At 36.1% G+C, this 19,408-nt stretch overlaps 1 protein-coding gene across 2 annotated transcripts in view; it reads left to right on the forward strand.

Annotated features, from left to right (window-relative positions):
- The window catches only part of FAM19A2 (family with sequence similarity 19 member A2, C-C motif chemokine like), a 54,952-nt gene that overhangs the window by 24,516 nt on the left and 11,028 nt on the right, over positions 1-19,408 (forward strand). For both annotated transcript variants that reach the window (XR_003400241.1, XM_026866995.1), the window contains exons 2-3: positions 5,843-5,995; positions 7,018-7,142. Coding sequence is in view for 1 of the 2 variants with exons in the window: in XM_026866995.1 (XP_026722796.1) it covers positions 5,843-5,995; positions 7,018-7,142 (278 nt within the window). In the remaining variant the exon portion in view is untranslated. The remainder of the gene's footprint in view (positions 1-5,842; positions 5,996-7,017; positions 7,143-19,408) is intronic.

Raw genomic sequence — 19,408 nt, forward strand, 5'->3', positions numbered from 1 at the left:
ACCACTGATCAGACCAAATTCATTGATTTAAAAGGGTTTTGAATCCAATCTTAAATGTCATGTTCAGTAAAGTACCTGTCAATGTGTATCTACCAGTGCTTCTTTGGAGTCAGTGGCTTGCTGAATGCCAGAGGTAAAGAGATGATGACTGGTATGGGAGGTGCCTCTGTTTTTCCTGATGTCTGTGCTGCCAATTTTCCCCCGGGACCATGGAGCTGAAATGAAGGTGTACTTCGTTTTGTGTTCACAGAAGCAAACTGAAGGTTGTGTTCCCAAAATCTTGTCTGCTTTTTAACTAATTATACTAATGATTGGTCAAATTCAAGATTTTTCTTCAACAGAAAACTTCACATTGCTTACGTTCTCAGATCACACAACTGCAGCAATATCAACACCATTGCTGACAGAATATAAATAAAATAAATTCAGTTTTTTCCCTACCAGCTGTTAGGTAGATATAACAGAAAAATATTGAAAAATATTGAACTAAATTGAATGAAGAAACTGGAAAATGTGTTTCTTTGACGTTTAAACAGAGAAAGCTTAGATGGAAATCCTGACTTAGCAGTGTTTGCATAAAATTCTCATTGTTTAGATGTGGCAGCTACTAATACTTATTAAACTATTGAAAAATGCAACAATACTGTGTCTGTGTGTTTTGTGTGTTTTGTGTGTGTTTTGTGTGCAAGTTTATTTGTATCTTTCCTATCTACACCAACACACTGAAACTGATACGACATACTGAAATTGCTGAAGTGTAGCAGAAAGATAACCTACATTTGTTTTCCATGTCAATCAGTTTGAATATCACAAATAGACTATGTGAACAAGAAAAGCCACTTTTTTTTTTTTTTTTTTTTTTTTTTCTGGTCACTGGACAGTGTTTTAGACCCTAATCTGGAAAATTATACATTATAACCACTAATTTTATTTATTTTTCTGACATCAATAACCACTTCTCACACACATATTCAAATATTGTACTAGAGAATAGTGACTAATCACTCAGGGAAACAGATGAAACAGGTTGATCATCTGTTGAAATATTGTTTGTTTTTCCTTGCAGATGGTTATTAAAAAAAGTAGTTCCATTATAGTCCTTAATGCAATTACACATGTGGGTATGGTTTACATGAATAAAGACTACTTATGTGCCTGCTTTGAAAGACTCGGTCACTATGGTATTTCATATGGGACAGCTTTCTGATTATACCCAAGAGGACAAAAAGGACAGAGTTTGTATAATATTAGATATAATATGGCTTGAAACTTACGGCTAAGAGTAATTTCCATTCTCCTCCTTATTGCCGGTCTATTCCTTCTTGTTTCAACTAAAAATTTGGTTTTGTGAAAAGCTTTAAAAATTACACAGACACAAGCAAACAAAGCTTTGCACACTTTTACATAGTCTCTCAGACCTCAGAGGAATTACCTGAAATGGAATAAAATAAGATACATTTATTTCATGTAAGAGTGCAGAGCTGCAGTGTTTGTAAACTGATAAGAGGAGCTGGTTTCTGCAGAAGGAGGTAATCATGTGTCTGGGGCTGCCTGCTCCTGCTGCTTCCCTGTGGCTGAAACTGCTTCTCACTAGTCTCTGCGCCCAGCTGTATGAGCTAAACTGGTAGAGAACTAACCCTAAAAAAACTGGGATATTTTTCTTTCAGTCTAAATCCCTGGCTTACCGTCATCACCATCAAATGACAGTGTTCATGACAGTAAGGGATGAAAGAGAGTGGGAAAGGAGACAAGGGATCTTCTTTTTCCAGTAGCTGTCAGGCATTCAGTGGGTGTAGCTGTATCACCCAGTTGTGGCAGTGCCTTTGCAGAGAACATACAATAGAGTGTTTTTTATTTATTTTTTTTTTTTACCATTTCTACATGGCTACTGCAATGAGGAGGAAGCTGAGGACAGAAACAGCCAATGACTTTTATTTCATCTAGTCCATAGCAACATGATTTCTTCCTTTTTGTTAATGGCCACTGTGTGTGTTAGTGTATGACCTGTGCAACTTTCAGAAAAGAAAAGATTCAAATGGCTGAGCAGATAGGTGTCAGAATTGAACATGAATATTTAAGTGGTGAGGCTAGGAAATGGTGATCATAATGAACAATAGAATTCAGAAGAATTTCCTTGATTTAATGCTATGGTTTGTGTATAACACTGCATAGATGCTAAATATCTTACATTCATATTTGTGAGCTGCAAAATAATAATCTTGAACAGTAACTTGGCTTCTCGCCTGGCACAAACTCCCCACAGAAGTAGAGGAGTAAGGGCCATACCTTAGTGCCAGATGCATGGTGCAAATATGATTGAAATTTCATTCACCTGAAGGAAATAAATTTAAAGTTGACATGAAGAAACAAGAACAGGTAGAATTTATATATATATATTTTTAAAGGTCTTTGCTGAGTATGTTTAAACATACTCTTTGAGTACATTCAATTTTATGTAAAATGAGGAATAATAATTACCTATCTTTAGTTTTTCCAGGAGCATGATTATGAGCTCTTAAGTTTTTGATGTACCAATATTATACTGATTTATGAGATGATAGCTATTGATGTTTTCACTACATGAAAAATGCTATAGAAGTGGCAGGTTAATTACAGGATATACCATTAATGGGTGAGATATGGTTATGTCTGTTCTCCAAGTTACGCTCTCATCATATGGTGTTACATCTTCTGGAACATAATATATACATATACTTTTCCTGATGAAAATATTGGTATGCATAATCATCAGGAAAACTTCACAGTCTGTACACATAGATAACAGTCTCTTTCTTCAGTCCCTCTTCACATTGATTTCAGGAAGGATTACTTGCATTAACAGAGAATTCAGGACTGAGTGTTTGCAGTGGTTTTGAATAATGGATTTCTGTACGATTGCAGAAATGACATTCAGTTCCTCAAACATTTTCTGCAAAGCAAGCAGCATACTTTGTAGTCTGTGCTAGGTGAAAAAGAAACAAAACCAAAATGTGAATCTCCTGAAGTACTATTTTCCTTTTGTGGAATGGTTCAGTGGCTTAATGAGGTTAATTTGTATTAGGTTGTGGGAAATTCTTTATCTACTGTATAGACGCTTTCATTTCACATGAATGTGACAGATACTGTACTTACTGCACTGGAACTTAATTATTTGATAGCATAAGGAGCTGAAATCCCTACATTTCCTCTTAAGCAATATTCATTGCATATTGTAGATGGTAAATAGAAACTAGAGGATGACTGGCCTAGATTTTCAATGTTTGAAATATCTTTGTATACTTTTCTACGTTGTTTTGGTTTTATACCTAGAAAATTTCAAAGCAGCTTTATTAAAGATTCCCCAAATACTTTCAATAGCATGTGATTATTTTTTGTTCTCTCCCATTTTTCACATATCTTTTCACCCTTTGAAATGCTTTTCTGAACTGTACCATTTCATTTAATTACACTATTTTTCCATAAAAGCCTTAAAATGCCTGATTTTCTCTCCTTAATTACTACAGAACAAGTCTTTCAGAAGTTTTGTTTCGGTAGGAACATTTTGCTCACAGAATTTTACAACTGTTCTTTTAACTGGCTTCCATTCCAAAAGGCTACTGGTGCACACAGTACTTTATCTGGCATATTATGGCATTTCTGTAGACATGGTAGAGCAGTGTAAAGCTAGTTAATAAGAGCACGAGGAGACAAAATTTCAGTGATAAACATCAGAATACAAATAAGGACTGAAAACTAATATAGTGAAAAATGAAGTGGGATGAAGTTCACATCCTACCACTAAATTTACTTTCTTTTGTAGATTCAGTGTCTGGGGGTTTTATGTACCATTCATAAAATACAAATTCGTAAATTTGTGTTATCATGTGTGGATATAAGATGTGTAATTGCCTATCAAAATAAAAATTAATGTGAACTCACAAAAGCCACAGTGTTTGTTCTACTATATATTACACATTCAAAATATATCCTAGAATAATTATTTATCATATTTATAAATAAAAAACCCTATAACCATTTTATTAAGAAAAATTAATGTATTTATTTAAGTTGGTTTATTGGCACATATACCAATGAAATTGTTTAGAAAATAATTGAAAGTATTTTTTATAGCAGGCTCTGCTAGTAGCTGTAAAAATATTTGCTTATCATCAAAGGTATGAAAATATCAGAGATTGCAAAGTTCCGACAGATAGTATGAATTGCTTTCCTCACTCCCTATTGAATTAAAAATGATAAATAGTTAAAAAATAAACCATTTTTATGCAAAACAAGATTTTTTTTTCCTACATTTCGGACTTATATGTAACATTTCAGCATATCACAATATGATGTATCATGTGTTAATTGTTGGCATTGTGTTATATCATTTCAGCTGTAGTACAGCATGATGTGTTGGAGTATGATCTCACCTGACATAGTACGAGGCAGTGAGAGACCACAAAGATCTCAGACTGTTCAGTGAACATTGTTCTACTGAAAAATGCATAATTGCCTGAATGAAATGTTTTAATAGTTTAAATTTTGTTGGTGAAGACCTGAAGTCTAATTGCTGCCTGTGGCTTTAGCCACATCCTTGAGGTCCATAGACTACATCAAGATTTTTTTCCTTCTTCAGACCTTTTGGGAGCTGATACTGTGCAATAACAACTGAGTGGATTGGGAGATCAATGTTGGGCTTCTGAAAGCCTGTTAGTAGGGCCTCCTCCTGGAAGCTTTTGTTTATTGTTTTCCATTAGGAATATAAAAGGTAGCTGAAGCAGTCAGTACATAGGCTTTGCATAAAGCATACAAAAAGTTAAACAGCAGCAGAAATAGAGGACTTAGGGATACTGTTAAAACACATAATGCTTTTTTTTTTTTAATATTAAACATAATTAATATTTCTCCCTATATAAGGTTGTAGATCAATACCAGCTAAAAGTTCAGATTTTTTTCTCTTGTCTTCTGATGGAAATGAACTATCCCCAGAAATATCTGCTTTTGTATCAGTAACTGCTGAAAGTGCAGTTAAAATTACTATTTCTGGACTCCAGATCCTTTGGTAATGGGCTGCTGAACCAGAAGCAGTAGTTTGTTAGCTCCCGTCTTACCAAATTAGTCCTCTCATAGGACCCCAGTAGCATGATTCTGATGATCAGTTAAAGCAGCTTGGTTGGGGGTGATGGGTACTGGATATGGGATGAGGAAGCCTGTCCTGTTGCCTTACATGTTTGAAAAATTTGGTTCCCCATGCTCCCAGACTTAACTTTGCAGTGCCAGGCAGAAAGATTTAAAGTGTGATTCCCTATCAGATTTTATTTCATGTGTTGTTTGAGGACTGTCCCTGTATCCTGTCAGTTCTTCTCTGTTCATCTGTAGGAAGGTTTTGGAATATCGTATCAAACACTGCATCTGCCTTGGACGTAAAGTCTGGAGGCATGGATTCTGAAAACATATGCGTGTATGGGTATTTTAACATTGATACACTTCCAATTCAAAGTTTCTCCCTTAGGGAAAAGAAAAAAAAATTCTTGGTAGAGATACACAACTGTTTATGTGAGTCCAGAAATTAATATAGTTTCTAGGATAGTTTTATAATGTTTCTGTTTTGCGCTTCACTGGAACAGTCCCATATGCAGCCTTCTCCAATTGTTCATCTTCAGGCAGTGTTTTCTGCCTGAGATAGTTATACTACATTTGGAAATCAACTTTACATTCTCATGGTAGTACCATTGTAATGCTAGTTTCATGCATGACAGATTGACTTACAGAGCCAAGTTTAATGCATTTCTAATTAAAAAAACCTCCAAACAGTATGATGTTACCTCTCAATGTTATCAAATTGCTCGTCTTATTTTCACAGCTCACCATGTTAAAACTGGGACCTGTGAAGTGGTGGCACTCCACAGATGTTGCAATAAGAACAAGATAGAAGAAAGATCACAGACGGTGAAGTGCTCCTGCTTCCCTGGGCAGGTAGCAGGTACCACCCGGGCAGCTCCTTCTTGTGTCGATGGTGCGACTACTTCCATTGCTTCCTTTCATTCAGTGTTCATAGGGGGTTTTGCTGGCATAATGTCATCAATGTGAACCACTCCTTTGCAGTTGCCTATTTAAAATAAAAGCAGGAAACCTGCATTTTGAAGGGCATGCCCAAGGTGAATAGGAGGAGGATGGGAAAAATTAATTATTTGCTATTAGTCTGTGGAAATGCTAAGCAAAATTACTATATGCCAGTGAAAGAGACATCTTGAGAAGCTAAATTTGATCTAACTAACACTGTGCCCCCAGAGTTGTATGAAATTCGCTTAATTAAAAGTGTTTATGCAAAATCTACATGACCATATCATTTTCATGTGCTTCAGTCTTACATTTTATTTATATTTTTAATTTTGTCATACAGGAACAAAGAAGCAAATAAACAGAATACAGTTCTGGCTGGTTTTTATTCTTTTTAGACCAACACTATTTTTCTTATTCACAGTCCAATATTAATGTTTTACTTAACAAATCTGGCATAGGCTCATATGTTTTTATTTGGGAAAATACTAGCTGATTTTTCCCATCTCTTTCTCTAAAAGGGGAGCAGGATGGATTCACCCTTTACATGATCTCTTTACTAATGACATGCTGGCTGTCAGAGAAACTGTAAATATGTCATCATTGGGGAATGAATTTAATCACGCTATGCTAGACTATATAGTAGATCAGGCAAAATCATACTAACTCAAAAGAAGAGATTCTACTTAAAACTTTGAAATCTGGCTGAGCAAGAAAAAATGAGAGTTCCTGAACTGCAGTAAATTAGAAAAAAAACAACCCCACAGTAGAGATTGACTTTGAAGCACGTAGCACCTTGTGCAAATTGACACCTGATTTCTTAGGAAGGTTCTGAGCTGGCTGAAAATCACTGACTAGCTCTCAGTCAGTATATTTCTAACATTTTTCTGGAAAAGTAAAGAAATGCTGCAACTTAGTGACATAATAAAGTGTCCATTTCAACAACATGCAAATGTGGGTTTTTTTTCTGTCTTGTAGCTTCAATAGTGGAGCAGAAATGGTGGTGCCACATGCAACCATGTCTTGAAGGGGAGGAATGTAAAGTTCTTCCAGATCGTAAGGGATGGAGCTGTTCCTCTGGGAATAAAGTGAAAACAACTAGGGTAGGTATGATACCAACCTGACATGTTACCGACAAGTAAAAATCCAAAAGTGCACAGGAAATTGAGTGCACATAGAAGACACGAGTTGAGAAGACTAAAGAAGTGGGGGAAGAGTCATTCCGGGGTTGGACTTCCTGGTCCTGCACACATTTCTCAGCATACTTTGCAATTGCTTGAACATGGTAAGCAGTGTGCCAGACCTTCTCAGGTAAGCAGTGAAAAAGAGTTAACCCCTTCTTCAACTACTGGTAATGATCAAACATAATCTGATATATATTTTTCTTTGAAACCTGTTGCACAAAGTCTATACACCTTGCTAAGCTTTTTATTTACAGGATAGCAAACAAGTGCATTTTTACCAATAGCATGGAATTACTATGTTTCTACACAGAAACTGCTGAATATGGTAAGCATTTGATGTGTAATTATAGTGTGATATTTCTGTATTGTATGACTGGGATTTACTAAAAAATCTTTCTCCATTTGACACTTCTTATATTGGTTCAAAATGACATCGACAGAAATACATCTAACATTCATCATATACAATGCCTGAAAACAAAGTAAACGTGATGTCATCTCCGCATTTTAGTGGTTAGGAGAAACAGAAGAATAAAAAATTCTTTAGATAATCATTAAGCACTCAAACTTCCTAAAACTACAGTGTTATATCTCTATAGGTTCAACACAGTTCTTCATCAACATAAAACAGATTAAAATGCACTCTGAAGACACAAACACGTGTGTGTATGCATAAACACCTTCATCCCTACACCCCATCACACATACTGATGAATGGTTTTGCTTGTAAGTATTTAGTAATTGTTTGCAGTGTCAGGCCGTAATTTGCTAGTGTGGTGTTTACTCTATGCAGGTGTTTTAGTGTCCATGTCATTTGACTGAAAAACTTCCTTGCATGGGCACTAAATTTCTGGTACACCTTGGTTGTAGTGAAATGTAGTGTGCACTGACTGAATTACATTCCTTCTGTTCCACAGAGAGCTCTATATGTCTCAGTTTCTGTATATATAAGTCTAAAAAAATTTGACATTCTTTGAAGGAAGGCTACTTCCTAAATGTTTGAAACGTAATTCCACTCCTGAATCCTCTTTCAAATGTGTTTCTTCTGAAGCTAACCTTGCTTGAATGCTGCCCACGCTTAACTTTGTACATGCCAGTGCAAATCTGATTATAACGCATGTAAAATGTGTGTGCATGTATAATATAACCAAAAGGAACTAAATAGAATTAATAATAGTAATAGAAATACAAAAGGAGTTACATGTGTGTGTTTTGAAATTTGTCCTGGCTGCTACTACATGGTACTATTAGTGTTAAAGAATGCATGCCATTTTATATTTCTTGTGCTTAACAAACACTAAGTAAAAATCTGAGTCTGGATTACATTTCTGTAGGAAAAAAAGAAGTCACAAAAGGGAGAGATATGAATTAGAATCACCTTGAGGAGATTTCTTCCTAACACGTTGTCAGAAGATAGGTTTTTCTCCATTGGTCAAGGTTATGATGTTCTGTCCACTGTTAGGAATATACAGAAGCCCAAGGCTCTTGTCCTCAAGAGCTTGTGCCTCTGTTGCAGACTCATAGGTCTGGCTCTTTGCAGGAGATGTGCTTGTCCTCCATGGATGATGGCAATCCTTAGGACTCATTTCACACCTCTTCAGAAGTGATGCTATGAAAAAGCCAGTCCTTTTCTCTATCTGCCATCACATGCATGGCTTCAGTACAATGGCTACCACAACTTGGTTGCAGACCTGCCACGACTAAAAAGAAAATATAATCCCCTTAAATCTCCCAATTTTTTCTGCCTTCTAGTTTGTCCAGATACTGTATGTTGCCCCCTTCTTCCTTCATTTCCCCTGCAGCTGCAAAGCTGTTTTGAGACAATAGCAAAATTGAATTCAAATTTCTTACTGTAAGTTGGTCTAAGTCATTGAAACCAGGAGGCAGGTGAATGAAGGTCTGTGTCTTTCCAGATGCAGAAGGCTGAAATTTTAACAGATGTCATTCTGATGCCTGGAAAAATATACATTGCTATTGGAAATGTGAGGGATTCTTTGTGTTAAGAGTGTAGCTTATTATCAAAAAGCAAGTACTTTTCCCTAATATGTAATGAATACAATATTTTTGTAGCTCCTCTGTCTGCTTCCCAAAGTGTCTATAAACAAAAGGAAAATTTTTAAAGTGCTCTGTGATTTCAAACCCCCTTTTTTTGAGTAGAACAAAAAGAACTGTACAGAGAGTCAGTATTAAGAAGTCATGGATAATAAGTTTCTGATTGTAAAATGAAATAACCCATATGCTATTATCATGTATAATGTAAAAGCATAAAGAAACAAAGGGAACTGAATAGCTTGGGTGATTTAAGTGTATTGCAAAAAAGCCTTATGAAGGCTTTCCTGAAAGGCCTCAGAAAGTCTATATTCACCTCCAAACTTTTTCTGTGTTTGCCTTCTTGATGTGTAGAACAAGTAACCTAGTTAACCGCTGAAGTACTATCTTCTCTTCTACAGAATACCATGTTCAAAAGCAGCACCCATGATGCCACATCTTGAGCTGTTAATAGTTAAGCATTATGTTAGAGATAAAACCAGTGGAGGAAGGAGGTATTTTGCTTGTCTACCTCTGTTAGCATATTTAATCTCACTATTGTAAAAAATAATGATACCAACTTCCTAATGCTTATGGTATCAGCCACTAAGCGAAAAAGCCAAGTGAATAATGGGAGAAAATGAATTGGTGTTTAAAAATGTGGTCTACTTGAGGTTTTGCATTTTGTTCAGATATGGGTATCTAATAGGGTAATGAATAATGGATAAGAAATAGCATGAATGTTATGGTACTTGAATTTAAATGTTAAGAAAAGTCAGGTGGAAGTTATTTACCTTCAGAATGCAAAAGCAGGTATTATGGAAAGATTAAACTTTTTCCTAATTTGTGTGCATATTAGTGGGAGAGGACTAACATTAGGAGTTAACTGTGGAAAAGGAATGAATATGGGGGAGAAAGTGTGTATCAATGAGTACTGCGTTAACTTGTGCTGGCTTAGAGTTGTCTATTTTGGGTCTGTGTAGCCTGCAGGAGAGGAAGGGGAGAAAAGGTAATGACGATTTAGCTAAAACAGTAAGGGTTTTTTTTGCTTCATATAAAGAAAGCATTCCTGAGCATTATACCATAACAAAACAGGATGTTTAGGAACACAGTAGGAGAATTATGAAGGGATTATGTGCATAGCTGAGATTTACCAGGCACATTGTGTCATTCTCTAGACTGAGAAACTGTTGTGAGAGGAAGCAATTGAATTTTTTTCTATACAGCTAGACTTAATGTTTGGATAAATAAAACCAAAAATGTTGTCACATTGCCCTGTTAATATTTAAAAAAGGGAAAAATCTAAAGAATTTTTTTAACCTTGGAAATATTTTTTGTTCTTACCACCTTTTTTCTATTCTAATTATTTTCATTCAAAAAGCTCTCTTGGTTGTGTTTCCTTTCCTTTTTGCAAGATAAGGAAAATGTCTGTTTAAAACAGAGGAATTCTCCTATCAGTTGAAAACTACAAAATAAAGCAGTATTATGTATAAAATTGACAATGACAATAAAAAGATGCTAAAAGAGCCTTTTAGAAAGACTAGAAAACATTTTGAAGTCAGATAAGAGCTGAGGAGAAAGAGTTTCATATTTCTCTCAGTTATGGGGTTTATTCCACACCAGAGGTCTCTGGATAGGGGTTTTCTCAAGGGCAGATCCAGATGCCAAGTTCTGCTTATATTTTTAAGAACAGGTCATTGCATTACCTTTATAATAGAGGCTGACTTTAAATAAGTGCACCAGAAGCTGTATGTAACCTGTATGAAAGTGCATGCTGCAATGTCTCCTTGGGTCCCCGTTGCCCAGATATCCACACATCCACTCTGGGACCAGCTTTGGCTCCTCGGCTGCCTGTAAACCTGTGTGTCTTTTGTGTAGAAACACAGGTAAGGTGGTGCATCCAGGGTCTCATCTTGAGATCCCGGAGCTGCGACATGACTGTAGAAGCGTGCACTTGTGTCTGGGAGTGGGGAAGTGTCCCTGGGCTGATATTTTATGAAGAAATAGAGAAATATGTGTTGATTTTTTCATGTGAAACAGAATAGAATAGACTATTTCAGTTGGAAGGGACCTACAGTGGTCATCTAGTCCAACTGCCTGACCATTTCAGCGCTGACCAAGTTAAATCATGTTGATAAGGGCATTGTACAAATGGCTCTTAAACACTGACAGGCTTGGGGCATCAACCACCTTCCTTGGAAGTCTGTTCCAGTAAAAGAATGTCTTGGTAAAGAAATACTTCAGTCTAAACCTTCCCTGGTGCATCTTTGAACCATTGTGCAGTAATGAAATAGTACTTTGTCCTTCAGCTTTTAGTTTGATTTGATAGAACTGCTTGTGGAACAAGGCATAGTTTAACACTAAGTTCTGTTTAAAATATGTGGAATGGAATTTACTGGACTTTGCTTGTGTTAGGACTCTCCAGAGTGAGATGACTAGCCTAAGTTCTAGGCTGTCTTTTTAGTATTGGAGAGAATTGTTTCATTCCAGAGGACAACTCATTTTGTCCTAAAATAAGTCAGATGATTTCTCTTCTGGATGTGCTTATGTCTCCCTAATAACTCTAAAGGAAAGCTGTGATGACTAGGTTAGCACCTACCATTTAGATACTTAATGTTGAATAGGAAGATACTGGCTTGGAGATTTTATTCTCTTTGATGTGATCTTCAGGAAGATGATCAAAAAAGCCCCTTCATTCTTAGTCAGTTTGGGAAGCCTTGGACTTTAACCACTGTCAAATGCAATATAATGCAAATTTCAAAAGTGTTCATGTTCTGAAAATACACAGCTGTTGAGCTAAAATGGTGAATCATACCGTGATGAGCAACTTGTCCATTATCTATTATTCAGCAAAAACTGGCAACCAGTGCATGTCCTTTTAGAACTGACTTGGTATAATACTACTAATAATACTAATACTATAAATTAATCAAATAGGTCAAATGTAATGCATAGCAGGTATTGATTATTAACCTCTGAAAATCTCTAGAAGGTGAAAGTGAACAACATTTTCCTATAAACAAGTGAAAGTAGTATTTTCAGACAGGTCATAAGGGGCCATCTTTTGGAAATGAGTATCCAACTTCTGGAATAGTTGAGCATCCATGCTTTTATGAGGGGCTGAAGGAATTGCAATTGTCACTCTGAAAACTGTCTATTATTTTTAATATGCGGGGAAAAGCACACTGCAGAAGAGAAAGAAATCAATATCTAATATATGACTATGTAACTATATGCCAAACCAATATTAGAAATAAAGTAGCACAAAAAAATAAAATAAATATTACAAGGACAGAAAGAAATAAAAGAGAAATGTTACAGGGCCAAAAAGAAATCTATATTGAGTATATTTATCTACATTCCATATCCAAATCTGCTTTCCAAATCAATACCAGAGATAGACGACTAGTGTGAAAAGAAGAAAAATATTGCCAGGATGGAGAGAAATCCATACTGAGAGTGTTTATCTACATTCCAAAACAATATTGGAGAGAGCCTGAAGTCAGATATTTGTAATATTCCATTTAATCTGATTTTACATTATGGCATCCAGAGTTTAAAAGAAACTAAAAATTGAATAACATTCTTGGAAGAGGCAAAAGTGTACCATCCAAACACACCTACTGGCTGCACATGAAGCCAAATGGTGTTCAGTATGTGCATTCCACTACTCTGAATCAATGCAGTCCTGTTGCTATCTATAAATACTGCTTACATTTTTACCCTGTCTTCTCTTTCTCACTTGCAGATACTGGATTGTATCTAAATTAATTACAGCTGCTGAAAGGAGAGGCAGTAATTTTATTTATGTTTCAATTTATAAAATATGCTGTTCATAACCCTTTCAGCACAAGGAATAAAAGGACCTCTGTTAGGTACCGTTACATAGTCATGCTTTGCAGTGGGCTATTGAGATTCCCCATATCAGGAGGCAGCATTAGTGGTGACTCTACTACTACCAGTGCTGTCATAACCACTGCTTGAGTAAGACAACATAATACAAGAGAGCTAAAATATGACCCTGGATATGAGAAGAAAATGGCATTTTTCATGTAACTGAGCCTGATGTCAGTGGTTAGCAGTGCAGCTATGTCAGTTGGTTTGTGCTTCTCTGCACGATGCATAGGCTCTTTAAAAGCAGCAGCCCAGGGGAAAAAAAATGGAACAAGTGTTACTGTTTTTTTTGCTGAAGTTGAAAAGAAATATTACCATTGTGGTAACCTTTTCCCTCAGGTCTTTATTCCTCTTCCTCCTCCAGTCTTTTCAAAAATAGCAGTAGTAATGACATTCAATTAGAAAAAAGCAGAAATTCATCATATAAATATTGTGTATAGGTTATTCTAGGATGTTTCCAATAGGCCAGATGTATGGTAGTTGTGGTCAGTCAGTGCTAATGTGGCAACGTGTTTTTAACATGACATTTTTTCAGTGTAAAACTGCTACTGACTTCCATTGCATGAAACTATTTGTCTTTTGCTTTGACCACTGTGAAACATGAAATACTTACAGGATAGATCAATGATCTGCCATGTGTCGGTAGTAAATAATGACAGGAAGTGCTTTTTCTAATATTATTTAAGGGGCTGTATGAATAAATTAAGAAACACCCTGACTGTAAAACTGCTCTATTCACCTGCCTCACTTCAACTGTCTATAGACTCCTTGCCTTCTACCTTAATTTCAGATGAAGATTTATAGGAATAATACACATATATACAGTGACTAGTAATACCTTGTGTTTCATAAAAAGGATGTGATTACAATATAAGTAAGTGCACAGACTGTAAGAAAATATTACCCATGGAAAAGAGTGATTGCACCCCTGACAGCCTCTTTGTTGCTATGGCATCTCGTTCCATGCCTTTGGCTAATCTGTCACCAGGAGAAATTTGCAGCTGTCTCAGCATGTTTCTCATTGCTAACTCAGAGATCTGCTGTATCTTAGCAGTAAGTGGTACACATTTTCCAATAAGTACATAGAAGTTTCAGGGGGAAATGAGTTGGTAATGGAAATAGGAGGACATTTTATGGGGTCCAACTAGCTTTTTGTATTAGTAATTATTGTTTTTATCTAGCATCACAATTCTTTCATATTGAAGCTCTGTATTTTTTGTAGGGCACCTAAACACTAATCTTTTGGGACACTTGGACATTTTGATGAAAATAGTTAGCATTCCAGCCAATATATTACAAGGAATCGTCAGTATTCAGGGATATGCAATTCACTGATTTTCTTAAAAATAACTGTTACATACCGTATTTACTTCTTTAATGTGAAGTTGGCATGCCTAGTTCTACCCTATGAAAAGGCTCCTGTTGCAAGTATTCATTTGACATAAGTTTAAGGCCTACAGCTTGATGTTGTTCAAGGTCACAGGAATCTAGACAAGTCACAGTCCTTTCCCCAAAGACAAATGTACTTATTAAAAATACCCACAAAACAAGTTGTCGTGAAAAGAATTAACGGAAGAAGTGTTGTAGTATGAAGTGTTATAAGCAAAGTGATAGACTGAAAGGTCAGTAAAACTCGTTGGGCAGGTGAAGTTAGCCCAGACATTCAACTCCCAAGACATTTTCAGTCTCAAGTGTCGTTTAGTTCTGCTCTGACTTTGAGTCCTATGAATATTGATATTAAGAACTGAAAGTGAGGAAGATCAAAAGAGAGAATGGGTCAAAGGCAATATACATAGGTACAGCTCTTTTGGAAAGAGTGAGCCTGTTAATGGATTACTTGAAAGAAAATTTCTAAAACCAGAATAGTTTGTTTTATTTTTTTTTCTTATCAGCTTGTGCCTGAAGGTTTGCTATTTTTCCTTACTTTTTTTTCAATCCCTTGCTGCGTCTCCTTGTCAATACACTGGTCTTGTCTCTAGCTATTCAGAAGGGTTGCTCTAATTTTTTTGTGAGTAAAATATACAAATAATGTACAGTAAACTGTACAAATAATGAGAAATGACATCTTTTGCAATCTCTTCCTCACTTGCAAAGTGTTAATAATATGTGTTGTGGTACCTTTTTATGAGGAGTTTTTCCTAAGGTAAGACTGCAGCTAACATCCATTGTAAATCATTGTTTTAGCTTCTACAGAACTTGAAAATTGACAGAATTACTCTGAAATCAAGGGAAAATATTTCTGGAATATTTAAAGAAAAATGCAAATGGATTTCAGTTGCATGTCATTAATTAACTAATCAGTGATTTTTGCAAGAATTATTTTCTTCCTCATGGGAATCCTCTACTCCATCAGTCCAGCTAAGAGGTTTTCTGCCTTTGTCCCAAAAGATTCAACTCGTGGTTTATTTTCCTTTATTTTCTTTTTTCCCCCAACACTTCCTTTGCTGGCATGTTTGAGATATTGACCTCATGGCTGAAGAATAATTTGCTGCCTCTGTGATGGAAAATAAGAATGAGTTCTGAAGACTGTATGTAAATTACTGTTTTTCTCCACAAAGTGGAAAAGTCCTGACACCAAAATCAAAGATATTTAAACTCTCATTTGCACCTCCATTCTGGCAGTCTTTTTTACCTTGCACTTACCTGAGCAAGGACGCTCTTTGAATATCTAGCAGTCCTTTTACATTTTCCTGGAAAATCTTTGTCAGCTTCTACTACCTCACAAGTTACCATGTGGGAAGATGATATTCAAATGCCAGTATCCTGTGAGTCATGCTGGCATACTCTAAAACTAGTGCTTCTTCCTCATCTCACCCTTCTTTGCAGTCTGTAAAGGCTTCTTTGGATCATTTCTGCAAGTCAGAAATGATACATTTCAGCTCAGAGTGACTGGGGTGTTCTGAAACCTCACATTACCTACTACCTAAATAGCTGCAGGCAGAACTCTTTTGTCTTTCCATGGGTATTTGGCACAGGCTTCACAAACTGTGCCTCACTGCTTAGTTGCAGAACTGAAACAAAGAAGTGGAAAAGTGGCCCCCAACTGTCCAAAAGGTATTACTTTCAATTCTTCAAAATCCCATAGTTTTCTTGAGGTATTTCCTTACTCATTAGGGCTGTTTATAGAAAACCTCAGAAGTACTGCCCTGTCACGTCTCTGCTTTTCTACCTCCGAATAAGGAAGGAAGGAAATGGATACTAATCAATATCAAGCGAAGAAAGTCAGTCATACAGAGCATTATGCACAGTCACTATTGGAGGAATGAACAACTCTCAAACCATTTGAAATTGGATTACTCAGGTGTTATTCCCTTGCAGAGCAAAGCATGTTTGTAAATCTTATTTCTCCACAAGAATAATGAAAATAGTCCTGCCCTATCTGAGAACCATTCAAAATGAAGAAAAAAAATTTATTTCAGACAAGAATAAATGGAAGATTGATGTCTAGGACTGAAGTAAAAAAGAATAGGACCAACATAAAATTAATTTCCATAAGAATTTCAAAATTGTTAATTTTTTCATAGCTTGTCTTCCACCTTGATGAACACGAGGTTTGTCTTAGGAAAGACACTATTCCTGTGTATTGAGAAAAGACTCCAAAGGACTTAATATGTTATATAAAATGGACTTTGAGCTTTCTTCTACTGCATTATTAGCATACACAGATGATTCCTTCTCAGATTTTACAGTCCTGATTATCATTTATCCCTTTCCATATCTGCAGTGAGAAATGTCATAGAGCTCTGAACTGGAGATTCTGGGTGAAGCCACAAGATATCCGTATCACTGTGACTTCTTTGTATGATGTGACCTTTAGAATTATATTGGTAAGACCTCTAAAACCAGAAGTGAACACAAGTGTGTCTCCAGTTTATGAAGATAGATAATGATCTCAAGGAAACAATGGATTGTGTTTGTCAGCACATATCTACAAACTCAGTAGTAATGAAAGATTTGAGAATTTTAATGGGGCTGCATATTTTAAGAGGTCCAAACCAGCTTTGCCTCTTCAGGTTCAAGAATGCCAGAAAATATTTTACTGATGCCAGCCAGGAGAACAAAAGCTTGTTTCTTCATATTGAATTCAAACTTTGTGTCTCAGTAACATGTCCCTGCCAAAAGAAGACCAAGTGATTTTACCTCTTCTTGTGCTATTACCAATTCAGGCAAATGCACTTGTTCTAGAATTCTGAGATTCCTCTGTCCTCCTTGTCATCTTTTCAGAGTGACCTTGGAAAACAAGAGCATAGCAAATGTATCATCTTCAAAGCATCGTTCTAATTCCAATTGTTAATAATTATTGTTCAATAACTTCAAAGTACAAAAAAGGAATGGGATACTTTCTCCTAGAATGCATCTTGGCAGATTTGAAGCTGATTACTTGCAAAGCCATTCTCTTTTTGGAGGGTCATTCAAGAAATTACCAGAATCCTTTTTCTCTCTCTTGGCCTGAAAGCACATCATTGGTACTTACATTCCTGAAATTTGAAGGCAACAACCTCTTCAGAGCCTTTTGGTCTTTCCTTCATTACTTGAGATTTTAGAATACCAGTGTCTAATTGGGATTACCTACTCCGATTCCTTCATAATTACCTTGTCTTGGTTCACATACTAGTCAGGAGATAATGAGAAGATGGAGGTATGAAGACAACTGGCCAGGTTCTTTAAAAAAGACAAACTGAATGCCAAAAAAGGTTCTTAGTTAAAGTTCTAAAGTTCATTTTTCCCTTTGACAGGATACATCTTTTCCATGTACCATGAAGTTCCATACCAGTATCAAGATGATCACCAGTATAGTTATAGGAAGTTGTAACTTTCACCTGGAAATCTTCTTAATGCTCAAGCAAGAAGACATTTCTAAGCAGTTCAGGAGTGATGTTAGTAACGTTCATCAGTTTATCACGAATTCAGGGCAAACCCCAGGGAAAAGCATCAGAGACATCATTTTCTGGAATTAATAGCAGTGTGATCTCTTCTTCCAAGAATGCCACAGAAACTTGTGACCATTACATGTAAAAACTGCAAGAGTGACATTGAAATTTTTTCATCTATACACAACTTCCAGCATGGATGGTGGATATGCTCTCTGTTTTGTGTTTAATTTATATACTTTTTAAATTCACGGTACTAGTTGTTCTTTTCCCATCTTCATCTTCTGTGATTACCAAGATGACTACAACTATTAGTTGGGAATCAGCAACAATAATCTTGACTACTTCTTAAATGAACCAGACTTTTTGTATTTTTTTTCCTGGGCAATGAGAGAGTTTTCTAATTGTTCATCTATGGCAGCTTTTAGGTCAAAAGGCCTTGAGTCTTCCTTTTCCCTGGTTCTATTATGACTTCAGACAGAGTGACAGGGACTTTTCTGAAATCCTCCAAATATGCCATCTTTATTCTGTCTCTTATCTGTATTAGAGTGATGGCGTGATGGGTACTTATACCGGAGAAAGCTAAAATTAGATTGCCTTACAATAATTTTATATTCTCTGCATGTGTACCCACTACTCTGTCAACACCCACTACTTTGGCTACAATTTCTCCAAGCATGGGAAAATCTTTTCTTCATGTGGAGATTCTAAATGGATGGAAAGAGAGAGGAAAATGATCGAAGGGTTTCAAGTTGATTACTGATTCATGTTTTTAAACTTTCTTTTTTTCCCTTCCTGGATATTGCTCTGCTGTTTTCTAACTTGTTTTTTAGTTCTCTTATATTCCCTCAGCTGTGGCAGTATTCCTGGAGCCAAATGTGATTGCACTCAAAATGCCAGCAGTGGAAGCTGGTAAGCAAGTGGGGAAAAATCACCAGAGGAATCTCTGAAGCTTGGGACAAAGGCAGAAAACACATCAGTACTCCACTAACAGAGCAGCAGGTACCCTCATAGAGAAGATAAAATTACAGGTAAGGAAATAATTTATGTTTCTGTTTTGATCTTGTCCAAATGCTTGTTACTCTCCATTCAAAATCCTGGAAAAAATAACAGCATAAACATCTGAAGAAGAAAAAGATGTGATGAATTTAGACTGCTTGATTTTTTAGTGGGGATAATTTGAAGTTCAATCTTACCCAGTTTCTGGAAAAAATATATTAAAAGATGAAAATCTGTTATATCTGTTAGGCAATTTAAAACCTCATCCTAATTGTAAAACAAGGCTGGGAGATTTTGGGGGTTTTTGTTTGGTTGTTTTTTTCATTTTTAGGAAACTGCTTACTACAGGTTTTCCTTGCCAGTCAAGAACAAAAGTAGGCTTTTCTTTAAGTA

The sequence above is a fragment of the Athene cunicularia genome (assembly GCF_003259725.1).
Source record: "Athene cunicularia isolate RWA chromosome 1 unlocalized genomic scaffold, athCun1 chr1_part2, whole genome shotgun sequence".
Classification (NCBI taxonomy): domain Eukaryota; kingdom Metazoa; phylum Chordata; class Aves; order Strigiformes; family Strigidae; genus Athene; species Athene cunicularia.